This window comes from Neodiprion lecontei, chromosome 4, assembly GCF_021901455.1.
Source record: "Neodiprion lecontei isolate iyNeoLeco1 chromosome 4, iyNeoLeco1.1, whole genome shotgun sequence".
NCBI lineage: Eukaryota > Metazoa > Arthropoda > Insecta > Hymenoptera > Diprionidae > Neodiprion > Neodiprion lecontei.
Window position 1 is genome coordinate 12016445 of NC_060263.1, and position 14166 is coordinate 12030610.

The following is a 14166-nucleotide window of genomic DNA, read 5'->3' on the forward strand; positions in this document are numbered from 1 at the left end:
GAAGGTGATTTTGGAGAATAACGGGCAGAGTGGTAGCAAAAATAATTCAGCAAGTCAAGGAGATAGATCGATATCAATAGAGAAGGAACACCAATTTTCAACCAACGAATGGAAGCTTAGATTGATGAAAAAAAGAAAAGCAAGCATAGAAGGAATTGAAGTGGTTAGCAAGAGACAACGAGATGAAACGACAGACGAAAACGTGTGTCGACGACTTATAAGCAAGAATAACGTGTCGGAAATTCATGTTTGTGATGAAATATTAAGTGACAGTGATACGTTGAAATCGATGGAGAAGGAACTGTGTGTATTCAGCCAAACAATAGAAGATAGCAGAGACAGGTTGGAATTAGACAGAAACAGAGAACGAGTAGAAGCAATGAACAGTGAATCAATCATTGCTGAGCATCGTTACAACGGGGATATTGAAAAAGGCACTTTTAAAACTGCAGAACAACTACACATGGGTGAAATGAACGTAAAATGTAAACATTGCAATGCAGAAAGGTTCAAATATGAAACAGGAAGGGTGGCAAATAATTGCTGTCATGGAGGAAAAATAACATTACCACCATTAACGGAATATCCTGATGTACTTCAACGTCTGCGAGAAGGGAATGACGAAGTATCAAGACACTTCAGACAACATATACGATCATATAATGACGCGTTTGCGTTTGCATCATTTAATTGTACCGTGGCAGATCTGGGGAATTCAGGACCATATGTGATGAAAATAATCGGGGATGTGAGTTACAAAATATCTACAAGTTTAGAGACCGCAAACAATAACCGACCAAGATATGGACAAATTTACATCTACGACGTACAAACTCAGCTAGCGCTGAGAGAAAATGATGCAAGAAGAGCAAATCTGTTAGAAATTATTGGTAGACTAATAATAGATATCAATCCTTATGCAGCAAATTTTAAAACAACGTACGAGCGATTTGTTAAGGGAGAAAGCCTGGTGAGATTAAACTTTATAGCACTCAAGGAAGACGATAGACGGCGGTACAATGCGCCAACTTGTGGTGAGCCAGCAGCTCTGATCGTTTCAGATGACGGGGCAGTATCTGAAAATATAGAAGTACAAGTATTTCCAAAACAAGACCGTGCAGTTGGATATGTGCCGAGATATTCGCATCACGTTGATCCAATGACTTTTCCATTACTATTTCCGAGCGGTGATTTAGGATGGAGCTATAATATGAAACACGTAGGAACAAACAAGAAAATCTCTCCTGTTCAATACTATGGACATCGATTGGCCTTACGTCGAGGCGAAGCACAGAATCAGTTTTTGCGGAGCGGACGATTGACACAACACTATATGATTCACGCATATCTCAAAATTGAATCGCAGCGTTTATTGTTTTTAAGAAATAATCAGAAGCAATTGCGTGTAGAATGTTACAAAGGAATCACTGATCACATATCAAATAGTGAAGCGAATACGTCGGACCGAACAAGACTTGGGAACCAAATGATTTTACCATCATCATTTTCCGGCAGCATGCGACATATGCAACAGCAGTACCAAGATGCAATGGCAATAACAAGGAAAGTTGGACGACCGGATTTATTCATTACAATGACATGTAATCCTAAGTGGCCGGAAATATGTACGGTATTAAAAGATTTTCCTACAGGTACCACTGTAAACGACATTCGAACAATAGCTTGTCGAATATTCAACATGCGGCTACAACAGGCACTAAAGGAAATCGAAAGCGGTTCAGTATTTGGAAAGATTGAAGGATACGTATACACAGTTGAATTTCAGAAAAGAGGCTTACCGCATGCTCACATACTATTTATCTTAAATAACAATGACAAACTTTTGACTCCAGAAGCAATTGACAGTTTTATATCTGCAGAAATACCATACAAACGAATACATCAACAACTATATCAATCTGTCACATCACACATGCTACACGGCCCTCACACATCCAAAATACCATGCTGGAATTCGGTAACGAAGTCATGCTCAAAGAAATTTCCGAAAGACTTAGTGGAAAATACTGATATAAGCGGTGGCGGTTTTCCAAAGTATCGCAGAGGAAAAAGTACAGACATAAATTATTACCGCAACCGCGTGGAAGGAAGAAATATCCAAGTAGACAACAGCATGGTTGTGCCTCACAATCCATACCTACTTGCAAAGTACGACTGCCACATGAACGTAGAATATTGTGCGTCAATAATGGCTATTAAGTATGTCTTCAAGTACATCCACAAGGGACATGATCGTGCAAGAGTACAGATAACTGATTCAAACAGCGAGAGTGATGGTCAGCCAATAATCAACGAAATACAGGATTATGTAGATTCGCGTTACGTAGGACCGATGGAAGCAGCTTGGCGTATACTAGAACTGCCAATGCATGGACGAAGTCATGCCGTCACACGCTTACCTGTACACCTACCGGGGCAGCAATACGCAACGTTTGAGGAAGGTAGAGAAGTCGAAGCCGCTACAAATGAAAAAAAGTGGAGAACCCATCTTATTGCATGGTTTGAATTGAACAGCATAGATGAAATGGCAAGAAATATAACTTACGCGAACACGCCAGATTACTATTCGTTTCAAGAAGCAACAAAAACGTGGAAAAAAGAAAATATGCATGTCAAGTAGTTAGTAGAATGACAAATGTTTCACCAAGGGATTCCGAAAGATTTCACCTCAAACTAATCCTTGGACATGCGACAAATGCAAGGAGTTTTATAGATTTACGCACTGTAAACGGGAAAGAATGGAATACATTTAGTGAGGCTGCAGTGGATATGGGTTTAACTGCGACAAATGACGAAGCTTTCAAAATATTCGACGAAGCTGTTTCAATACTTATGCCGAAACGGTTACGTCATTTTTTTGTGTGGTATTTAATCGGTGAAATGCCATCGAACGTGATAGATTTATGGAATACTTACAAGAAAGCACTATCTGAAGACTTCGTGGATCAGCATGAAAATAGAGCACTATGTGCAATTGAGCATCTTCTCAGAGCTGAGGCAAGATCATGTGCAGATTTTTACTTACCAATACCGGAGATAATTTTCGAAAATGAAGCGGACGAAATAACAGTGGAAAATATAGAAACCTTTGCAAAGAAAGGCAATGAACTGGTGAAGCAATTAAACAACGATCAGAAAATAATTTATACGCAAATTGTTGATAATATTATGGATGACAAAAGTACTGATAGAAAGCGAGAAAAATGCTTTTACATCGATGGATCAGGAGGAACAGGAAAAACATTTTTATACAACGCATTGTACTACATGTTGAAATCTGAAAAAAAAAATGTTGCATGTGTTGCTTGGACAGGTATAGCAGCCATCTTACTACCATATGGCACAACCGCGCACAAAACATTTGGATTACCATTGACACTGCAAAAGGAAGGAACAATTTTCACAAATGCAACGATGAAGAAAAAAATACAAAGTATAGATGTATTTATATGGGACGAATGTTCGATGATACCGAAAATTGCTTTAGAATTGATCGACAGAACGTTAAAAGATATAATGGAAGACGCATCACCGTTTGGTGGGAAGACTATAACACTAGGTGGAGACTTCAGACAAGTTTTACCCATTGTGAAACGAGGAGGTAAACAACAAATAATAGAGGAAACAATTAAATACTCTACACTTTGGAGTATATTTGAAAAATTAAGCTTGAAAAAAAATATGCGAGCAAAGGAGGATGCCGCAAAGTTTTCAGAGTGGTTACTTAATATAGGTAATGGAGAAGTGGAGTTGTTTGTACCAGAGAAAGAAATACAAAGCAACAATTTAATAGACGATTTATATCCAAGAAATTTGCCACTTGATGAATTAACAAACAGAGCCATCTTAGCTCCATTGAATGTCGAAGTTAATCAGTTAAATACAGAGATACTACGCAGAATGGATGGCAGTATATTCGAATCAAAAAACATAGATTACGCAACATTACAAGGAATTGATACTGCAGATGCAGCACTTGACGAAGAAGCTATTCTGCGATATCCGATGGAGTATTTAAATGGATTAACGCCATCAAGTTTACCACCACACAATCTACAGCTGAAAGTCGGAGCAATTGTAATGTCATTGCGAAATTTATCAATATCAGATGGTTTATGCAATGGAACACGGTTAGTTGTAAGAGAAATTCACTCTAGAATTTTGATTGGTGAACTTCTAATCGGAGAACGAAAAGGGCAAATAGTAGAAATACCAAGAATGAAATTAGATACGCGGGGAGACACAGATATGCCATTTATCCTCCATAGGCGACAGTTTCCAGTCAGGTTGGCATTTGCAATAACTATAAATAAATCACAAGAACAAAGTTTTGACCACGTGGGAATATTCATTGACCGACCAATCTTTGGACATGGTCAACTCTACGTTGCATTGTCACGATGCAGGTCGAAGAAAGGTATAAAAATTCAACTGAAAAAAAATGAAGATGCAATAAAGAACATTGTGTACAAGGAAATTATTGAATAAATACTGCATAATGTATATTCATCAAGGTCACAAACGAACAAATAAACATGGATGAACTTAAAAGAAAAATGCACAGGAGGTGATAGGAGTTCGAGAGGCCGAGGGGTTGACCCCCTCTACTAACTCCACCGGGACCTCATACGAAGAAGGAAAAAAAAGTACTGTATAGAGGAGAAAAGAAGCGAAAGTGAAAGAAAAAGGAGGAGAGAATACAAATGAAAGGAATACAGAATCAGCAACGAAAGGAAAACCAGCAAGAATATAAAAATCACTGAAAAAATGGACAACAGAGAAAAGAGAAAGAAAAGCCAAGAGGAGCAAGAAGATGCAAAAATAGGTAGCAGCATAAAACGATAAAGAGGAAATAAAGCACAACGTATGGAAATTTAAACAATCGCGATTTGTAATTGGATGTTCAAATACATAAATCATTTCCACTAAGTATTTTCTTATTTTGTGATTATTCAGATGTAAATTCACACGTGTCGGTCATTTGGTGAAAAAGCCGCAACGCATACAATGAAATAGAAACTTGTGAAAAAATAAAAGTTAGCCTATGAAATTAGGAAACAAATAGTAAGATTATAAAAAAGATATAAGGATGTATTGACTGAGTTGAAGGTGAGAAAAAAATGTAAATTATCAGAAATAAAAAAATGATAAAAGTACAAATTTGTTGATGTAAAATTGCAAATATTTCTACGATATTCATACCATATTAAATTTCTAGATAAATAAAAGAAATATATAAGTACATATCTATTATACCTATACATGCAACAACAAAATTAATTACAAATAATTATATTCCGACATTTGACAGTTCAAATGAAACACCGTAGCTAATAAAAAGAAGCAAAAAAATAAGAATAGGTGAGCGCTACCCAGTTTAGTGATATTTTGTTTTGTAAACAGATAAATTAAATCAAACATGCCGAACAAAGTAAGTATATCATTGGAAATATGAATGAATAAATAGCAAAGTAAGCAGTATGATAAAATTAATGAAAATTTCTCGAAACAGGACAGCGACGATGTTTTGCAGCGGTCGAGCGAGAAAATACCAGGTGAAGCATATCGATATAATATAATAGTATGTAAATCCAAATTCAACTCGGCAGACCAAAGAGCCGGACGCTTTTTGAGAATCATTACCAGTGAATTCTACAGCTGGCCATTAAAAATGGAAAAATAATTACTTACATACAATCATTTGTCAAAGAAAGAAAAAAATATCGACATTTGAAAATACAGTCAAACACGTATGAATCCCTAAGCAAATAATTTAACGCCTATTTTACCAAAACAAGATGACGGATTAGATGATCTGCTGTGCGCAGCAGCAGAAGCAGCAGAGGAGGAGCTGTTGCTTGAGACGAACGACGAAGAGTGGTCTGTCTATGTATGGTAAATGAAAATTATACAAGGAAATGTAAAGAAAATGATAAAAAATTCATCATTCCACAGCAAAAACATCCCGAAGTCCCAAAAACGAAAGAGGTCAACTTCGAACTAAATTTCAAGTAAAAAATGTAAAATAAATTTATTTGAAAAGAAAAAAGGATTGATATCAATTATTTGTACATTATAAACCAGACACAGTATATCTATGTGTAAAGCCTATCCAACACAAAACTCGATTCAAGAGAAGAAGTTTCTAGAAAGAAACAAAACTCATGGAAAAACAAAAGACCAATACAAAACAAACAACTTCGATTATTGAAGACATCAGTTCGTTGTTGTTCTCCGGCCGGCACGCACGCCGGCCGGGGCCTATCCTATACTCCCCAACTCCTCAACTCCTCGACTAATCAATTACACAATTGCACAACTCTTCAATTCCCTCAAGAGCCCTTCTAAATATTGGTCAATAATGTGTGCAACAACTCGACATCGTTCAAAGAAAAATGATAATCGACTGAGAGCCCGAAGGAGGTACGTGACCAGGACTCCGTATTCACAGCTCAACATCAGTCCGCACAATGGGATCTCAACGGTCCAAGGAGCTGCGCCCGCATCTTGCTCCACCTTGATGGCAACGAATGTAAGCTCTTTGAGAAGTGTGTTAATTAATGAAAAATAATTCAATTCTATTTTGAAAGATCCATAAAAGACAAGCCAACAAGCCTACGCCGTTTGAAGAAAAACGGTAACCGACCAAGAGCCCGAAGAAGATATGTGACCAGGGCTCCACATTCACGGCTCAACATCGGTCCGCACAATGGGATCTCAACGTTCCAAGGAGCTGCGCTCATCTTGCTCCGCCTTGATGGCAACGAATGTAAGCTCTTTAAAAAGTTTATTAACTATTGAGAAATAATTCAATTCTATTTTGAAAGACCCGTAAAAGAAGAAGAGATTGTGTTTCAAAATTTGCTTTCCTACAATTATTATTTTGTGCTACTGGTCTCCATTTTGTCAGTTTGATTTTCTACGTTGTACCTAATGCTTAGTTGGAATCGGGTTTCGGTCAACTTGATCTTCTGCGTTGTACCTAACAATCGCCCCGAGTGTTGTCGTATAATTAAAATAGAATGATTTTTAAGATAGGCTTGTTCTTTTACGGGTCTTTCGAAATAGAATTGAATTATTTCTCAATAATTAATAAACTTTTCAGAGCTTACATTCGTTACCATGAAGGCGAAGCAAGATAGGCGAAGCTCCTTGGACCGTTAAGATCCCATTGCGCGGACCGAAGAAAGTACGTATTCACGGCTCAACATCGGTCCGCGCAATGGGATCTTAACGGTTCAAGGAACTGTGCCCGCATCTTGCTTCGCCTTGATGACAACGAATGTAAGCTCTTTGAAAAGTTTGTTAATTAATGAAAAATAATTCAATTATAATTCCGTAAAAAATCAAGCCTATCTTAAAAATCATTCTCTTTTGATTATAGGGCAACGCTCGGGGCGATTGTTAGGTACAACGCAGAAGATCAAGTTGACCGAAACCCGATTCCAACTAAGCATTAGGTACAACGCAGAAAATCAAACTGACTGAAACCCGATTTCGACTAATAAAGCGTTACCCCGCATCGAACCTACAAAATGGAGACCAGCTGTACAAAATAATGATTGCAAGAAAGCAATTTTTGAAACACAATTTCATGTAATCTTTGTGTTATTCCAATATAGAAAATCTATTTTACTTTTTTTTTGTCTGTCATTTAATTAGCTTTATTCCTTCATAAAGTAAGTATAGGTTAACCTACGCATGTCAAGAAAGTACAAAAATCTTTAAAAACTTGATCAGCCGTAGCTTCTGCATTAATAACCAAGATCGGAGCTGATAAAGAAAAAAAGGTTTGTTTTATCAACCAATCCTCATGAACCTCCTGAATAGTTCTGAGGAGCTCTAAAGAAATGTTCGATTCTTCCTCACGAGAACGGGAACTGACTCGGGCTAAAATAGTTTCTGGGGAAACTCGCAAATAGACAATTGAATCTACTCTGAGCTCAGACGAGCGAAAGCGAATATCGAAATTTTTCATCAATCAATGAAATTCGAAGTCAACTTCGAACTAAATTTAGAATGAAAAATGTTGAATAAATTTATTTGAAAAAACAAAGGATTGATATCAATTATTTGTACTTATAAATCAGACGCAGTAGACTCTATATCTCTATACGTAGATATACGTAAAAAAATCTGAAAATAATAACTATAGCAAAATAAGTCGCCGGATGCAATTGGGGTTGCATGGCATCGGGAGTTTTGTACATGTGAGTGGATTCGTTTACGAAAATAATCTGAGCAGACCTACATTGGGAGCCAATAGCAGTGTCGGGTTGATCGGAAACAACCGACTGGACAATGCGTAAGGAAATGGTGAGGCGCGAAGCGCCGAACAACGAGGCGCGTAGCGCCGAGATGGGGTTGGCGCGCGAAGCGCGCAGGGGCGAAGCCCCTAGTACATTAATATAATCAAATATGAATACATTTTTTTATATATATATATTATACATCAATATAATTGAATATAAATGGAGGTAATTAAGTTAAATAATTTAATAAAATAAGAAAATAATTATTTTGAATAATTATATAAAAATGCGCGGGGACGCCCCGCATTGCGTCGGGCAGTCGATCACAGGCCGCGAGGACATGGGACTATCACGGTCAAAGTCGTGCGAAAGGCAATTCGCGTCGTCCCTGAGTCGATCGGTGGAAGAGGGTACATGACACAAGAACGGTCGAGGTCGAGCAAAAGGCAATACGCGTCGTCCCTGGTACGATCAGTGGCAAAGGGGAATTGACACGAGCACGGTCGAGGTCGAGCAAAAGGCAATGCGCGTCGTCCCGGAGTCGATCGGCGGAAGAGGGACATGACATAAGAACGGTCGAGGTCGAGCAAAAGGCAATGCGCGTCGTCCCAGAGTCGATCCGTGGCAGTGGGGACTTGACACGAGCAGCGTCAGAGTGGAGCAGGAGGCAATGCAGGGCGTCCGGCAGTTGATTTCAGGCCGTGAGGACGTGTGACGATTACGGTCAAAGATGCGCACGTGGTAATGCGTATCGCCCGGAAGTCGATCCCGTTTTTCTAAATTAGTGGGCGATTAATTTTCGAGTATGAAAAATATGAAATCAAATGATTAATTTTTTATCGATCTGTGTGTTTCCTTAAAACTTCCTAACAAGTTCCAATCCATTGTATAAATGTTCCGAAATACAATCCATAAAGTACATCGAATGGCATTTTTTGAGGGAATAATATTTCCATTATCATTAAAGTGAGCGAATAATGAGAAAATGTATAGGATTTTTTTAATAATTACACTTATTTTTAAGAATTCTGATTATTGTAAAAATTTTTTCAACATTTTTTTTTTCCAAAAGTAAACCGAAAATTTTGAAATGTATAAATAAAATATGAATCATAAATTTATTTATCATTTTTTTATTTTAATTAATTATATATATAAACAGGTGTTACATTATTATAACTCATGTTCAAAAATTAGAAATATGAAATCAAATAACTAATCATATATCCATCTGTATGTTTCCTTCAAACTTTTCAATAAGTTACAATCCATTGTGTAAATGTTCCAAATTATAATCCATGAAGTACATTAAATGGCATTTTTTGATTGAATGATATTATTATCATAATTATTGTGTGAGCGAATAATGAAAAAATGCGACGGATTTTTTTAACAATTATGGTCATTTTTGAGAAATTTAATGACTGTAAAAATTTTTTTTCCAACATTTTCCTTCTTTAGGAGGTAAATTCAAATATATAATATATATGAATGTAATATAGATAATAAATTCATTTGTGATTATTTTATTAAATTAATTATATATTTACACGAATGATACATTAATATAATCGAATATAAATGGAGGCAACTGAATTAAATAATTCAATGATATGAAAAATAATTTACCTCTATAATTAATTTTTCTGAAATTAAAGAATAATTAGCTTTGAAGAATCAAGAATATGAAATTAAATATTCAATTATATATCTATCTCTGTGTTTATTTTAATTTCGCCACACACGTTTCCTTCGGTCAATAAAATATTTTCTATAATAAAAAGACAGAATACAAAATTATTATCACAACTAATAAATTGAAGAAACGCATTTGAAAAGATGGGACTGCGATGTGTGGAATCAATAACCGTCAGGTCAAAGTTTCCACGTTTTTTGTTTCTAGATGTAAAGCTCAAATTACATGAACTTGGGTGATTACCTGCGAGTAGAGAGTTAGATTTCTGTATCTGAATGGCGAGTAAAAATGATATATAAAAAAAAAATAAAAAAAAAGCAATGAGTGGACATGGCAATATATATGTTTATCAGTCCAAAGAATATCGCAAATCTAAACAGGAAAAAACTTTCCAATCAAGACCATAAACTGCTACCATAAGATTTCAATATTTTTTAATATTAAAAAACGTTCGCCTCACAGATAACCTTGATTTGTCGAATCTCACGTCAACTCTATATAGGTATACTATATCCGAATGAGATAATCCAATGATTACTGATCAAATATACACATGTTAATATTCAGTATGGAGGTGGGAACTTTTTCCTTATAAGATTCAAAAAATTGTACAGCATTTCGCAATTTGAACTAAACGTTTGGTTTTTATTTTCATTCCTTATTTATTTGTTGTGTGGTCAAAAAATTTCAAGTTGTTACCTGGTTTCAAGTCGTAGTGAATGACAGGTGGTTTTATTTCGTTGAGGTACTTCAGTGCAGAAACAACCTGCATGACAATTGATTTCGCTTCCCTCTCCGGTATAGTTTTATGCTAATAAATACATAGATTTAAATGAATTTAATATACAGCACATGGAAGATGCAAGACGTGTTTTTAAACATTCGGATGTATTTCTCAAAGACTGATCAACTCACCTGTTTGAGGCAGAAGCCTAAATCATGACCATCGCAGTACTCTAACACTGTACAGAACGAGTTGGCATCAATCTCAAACACGTCGTACAATTTAACAACACGTGGATGATCTAGTGCCTTGTGTATATTGTATTCCCGCAGCGCGTGCCTGAAAGAATAATAAATATTTGTGGCGTGGGTTGGTTTAATTACAGCCTTTCTCTAGAACAAACTCCCGAGTCACATTATATCATTCATCTTGAAAAACAGATCATCCATTATTGTACTCACTTTATATAGTTACCTTTTTACTCTTCTTTCCAGTCTTTATTAAGTTGATGTACCTTGCACGCTACGTAGCGTTGTTCCTTCAGATCAAATGCCTGTAAATGATATAAGCAGATCAGGTACAAGTCTAATAATTGGAGCTTGAATTCCTGTAAATATTGTTCGTAATAAGTGGTGAGTGATAACAACACTTCTGATATAATGGAAAAGAAAAAAAATTCCAATTTAGAATACCACGCACGCGTGCATTCACACATAGTATTTCACGTTTTCATATAATCTGTCCAAATTATTGCCTTATGGACTTCGCTAAAGCCGCCTTTGCCTAATAGCATGAGTAAAAGGTATCGCTCGTTGAGTACAGGATGAGAGTTGAAGCGCGATTGGTCCTCGTTGTGTATACGTTTCAGTTCTCTAATATGCAAGTTACGTTCTCGTTCAAGCTTCTCCATCTCGAGTTGCAGATCTGCGTCTTCTTTCTTCAGTGCACTTTGCCTCAGCTTAAAAAGAGAACAGAGAAAGCGAAAAACAAGCAATTAGTAAACAAGAATGAATACAAAGTTCTAACATTTTACGAAGGTTCTTGGAGAGTTACGCTTTTACTATTATTTACGATTAAAAATATTCTCCTTATTTTAAAGAGCGTAAGAAAAAGATGGGGCACATTTAAAGCATCAGTAAATTATCTTACCTTGAGTATTTCATTAGCCTCGTAGTATTCCTGCCACGTATACGATCCTGGCACAGCGTCCGGCTTTAGAAACGTAGCTTCGGTACCATTATGCAAAGAAGGTTGAGGTTGGCTCCGTTTCCGTCCCGTCTCACTATTAGATGGCCTTTTTTCAGAAGCAATTTCTTCTGCTTATCAATTTCTTCTCTTTCCAACGTTATTTCTTCTTGCCGTCGCGCCAATTCTTGAAAAGCGTATCCGTCCGTCCAATTTTCTTGAAAAGTTGCTCCTACCCTCTGAGTCACAAACTGACCTAGCCTCAGTCTATTTTGCATGCACTTTTGTCTAGCTTCTTTTTTTTCTATGTTTGATTTTTCTTTTAATAACTTCTTTACAACGTCTATACACTTATTTATATGCGATTTGTGCTGCTCAATCACTTTCTGCTGATTAGCCATTTGATGCCTAAGTTCCTCTGTTGTCTAGAAAACGTGTAAAATCCGTTAATACCTCAATCAAGTTATCCTAGACAGGAATGGTTATTTAGTTGTAAACTGTAAAAGTTACTTGTTTTTTATGCGAATAAATTGACACGTGAAAAAATTGTAGGTTAAATAAAGTGTTCAGCAATTGACTTCATAGTTCGACAAAACTTTGATACTGTACTTACTCGGTTCAATTCGTCAATTTTATTATTACGTAACTCCAGATCTGAAGACGCTTGTGTTTCAAATTCCTGTATCCTCTGGCAAGTGAGCTCCGTCTGAAAATAACGCAAACAGTCCTTAGAGATTCGTGACCTCTTACCAATGTAACGTTTGATACATTTGTCAGCACAGTTTCATAAATAGCAGTTACTACCTTGTTGCATTACGAAAAAATCATATTACATTAAAACAGAGAAACGATGTTTGAAAATAATTACTCCGAATCTTTTTAACAGGCTCAGAAATTAGTTTTTGAGAAAGTGGTGAAAGTCGGAAGTGTGATTTGTGGTACTTTTCGACAAAATGTTGATTTCATAGAATATTACAGAATTAAGATAGAATAATTGTTACTTTGTGAAATATAGTTCAAACAAGATGTAGAAATATATCTCACAGGCAGCAAAGAAAACACCAAAAATGTAGGCAGAGGGAGAAAACGACATGAAACTTAGAATTTATTGTTACCTGTTGGCCGAGAAAAGAAAAAGAAAATAAAACATTAACTGTAAAGATGAAGACAATTAAATGGATGCGTTTAATACCATCACAAGGTAGCCCCCATATTTCTATGATGACAAATTGTAACAACGTTGCGATTTTTGCCAGCAATAAGCTAGCTCAAGTCTCTGCAGACACCCAACAAGGTGAAGGTCTAGCTAACACACTTAGCTAGTGCTTCTTCCGAGAAAAATTTGTTCTTCTCAAAACCCACAATATTTTTAATCATTATGGAGGGGAAATTTTTTTCCTCAACTAGACGTATGAGTGAAGAAGGATACTCGTTGCACTCAACAGAGACAGACCAGACCTTTCTCGTTAAGTGCTTGCAGGAACAACCGAATGGTGCTTACATTTGAGGTGTTAGTCTTCGCTTGCCTGACCTGGCTTGTCCTAGGAAGGTTGGTAGGCCTTACCTGCACCTGCTTGCTGCCCATCGAGCTTGCAGGTTGTGTAGAGGCTGGCGGAGGGGGAGGTGGAGGCTGTGGATGGGGTCGCGGTGGCTGCATCAACGACGAAAATTCCGCCACCGAAGAATTCGGTGTCGTTACTTGAGGCGACAACAATTGCTGCGGCGACAGCGGGTACAGAATGATAAAAAGATCAGGTCAGAGCATTAGCCACAGAATTATTTCTCAATCGCTGGCATAACAGAACAGAAAGAAGCTGATAAAAAAAAAAACCGCGGACCCGAAATTTAACAAATTACGCAGCCAGGATATTCAAATACTAATTTGATGGATGAACGAGAAAGGTAAATTAACATGCTCAATAATGAAAGAACAACGATCTGATAATTTTCTACTGGTTTTGCAGCACCGGTAAGGAATATGCACATAAATCGTTTTACAAGTATGGCGAAGCGCAAGCAAGAAAATCACTTTCTTTCAAGAAAAATCGTCTTTATTTCTCAATGTAGGCTACTTTGAGCTCCGCACACTGGGTCCAACTCGTTTACAACAGTAATGATCTCCTCATTTGACGAAATTTGTTTTCCCCAGAGCTAGAATTTTAGGTTTAGGTATAGGAAGAAGTCAGAAGAAGTCAAATATAGAGATTACGGTGGATGGGGCAGCAACTGGAACTTTAATTCGTGTAGTTTCGCCATTGCGACATTCGATTTTCGTCAAATGAGTTTAT

The 14166-nt window shown here is 36.7% G+C and overlaps 3 protein-coding genes across 3 annotated transcripts; 2 read left to right on the forward strand and 1 right to left on the reverse strand.

Moving 5' to 3' along the window:
• Window positions 1-289: 289 nt before the first annotated feature.
• LOC124293954 lies at window positions 290-2641 on the forward strand. Its single transcript, XM_046737029.1, has one exon. The coding sequence runs from the start codon at window positions 290-292 to the stop codon at window positions 2639-2641; it is 2352 nt and encodes a 783-aa protein (XP_046592985.1).
• Window positions 2642-2649: 8 nt separating this feature from the next.
• LOC124293955 (ATP-dependent DNA helicase pif1-like) lies at window positions 2650-4509 on the forward strand. Its single transcript, XM_046737030.1, has one exon. The coding sequence runs from the start codon at window positions 2650-2652 to the stop codon at window positions 4507-4509; it is 1860 nt and encodes a 619-aa protein (XP_046592986.1).
• A 5479-nt stretch (window positions 4510-9988) lies between these two features.
• On the reverse strand, window positions 9989-13609 carry LOC107219855 (serine/threonine-protein kinase tousled-like 2; the record flags this gene model as incomplete). The annotated part of the gene is given in 9 exon segments (XM_046737031.1): window positions 9989-10044; window positions 10669-10780; window positions 10885-11032; window positions 11155-11246; window positions 11448-11651; window positions 11843-11994; window positions 11997-12303; window positions 12492-12584; window positions 13443-13609. Coding segments are annotated over 9 exon segments (1257 nt in total), but the record flags the coding sequence as incomplete, so codon positions are not given.
• Window positions 13610-14166: the final 557 nt, after the last annotated feature.

Coding starts and splice junctions, on each gene's coding strand:
- LOC124293954 (XM_046737029.1), top strand. CDS start 290: ATGGAGAAGGAACTGTGTGTATTCAGCCAAACAATAGAAGATAGCAGA.
- LOC124293955 (XM_046737030.1), top strand. CDS start 2,650: ATGACAAATGTTTCACCAAGGGATTCCGAAAGATTTCACCTCAAACTA.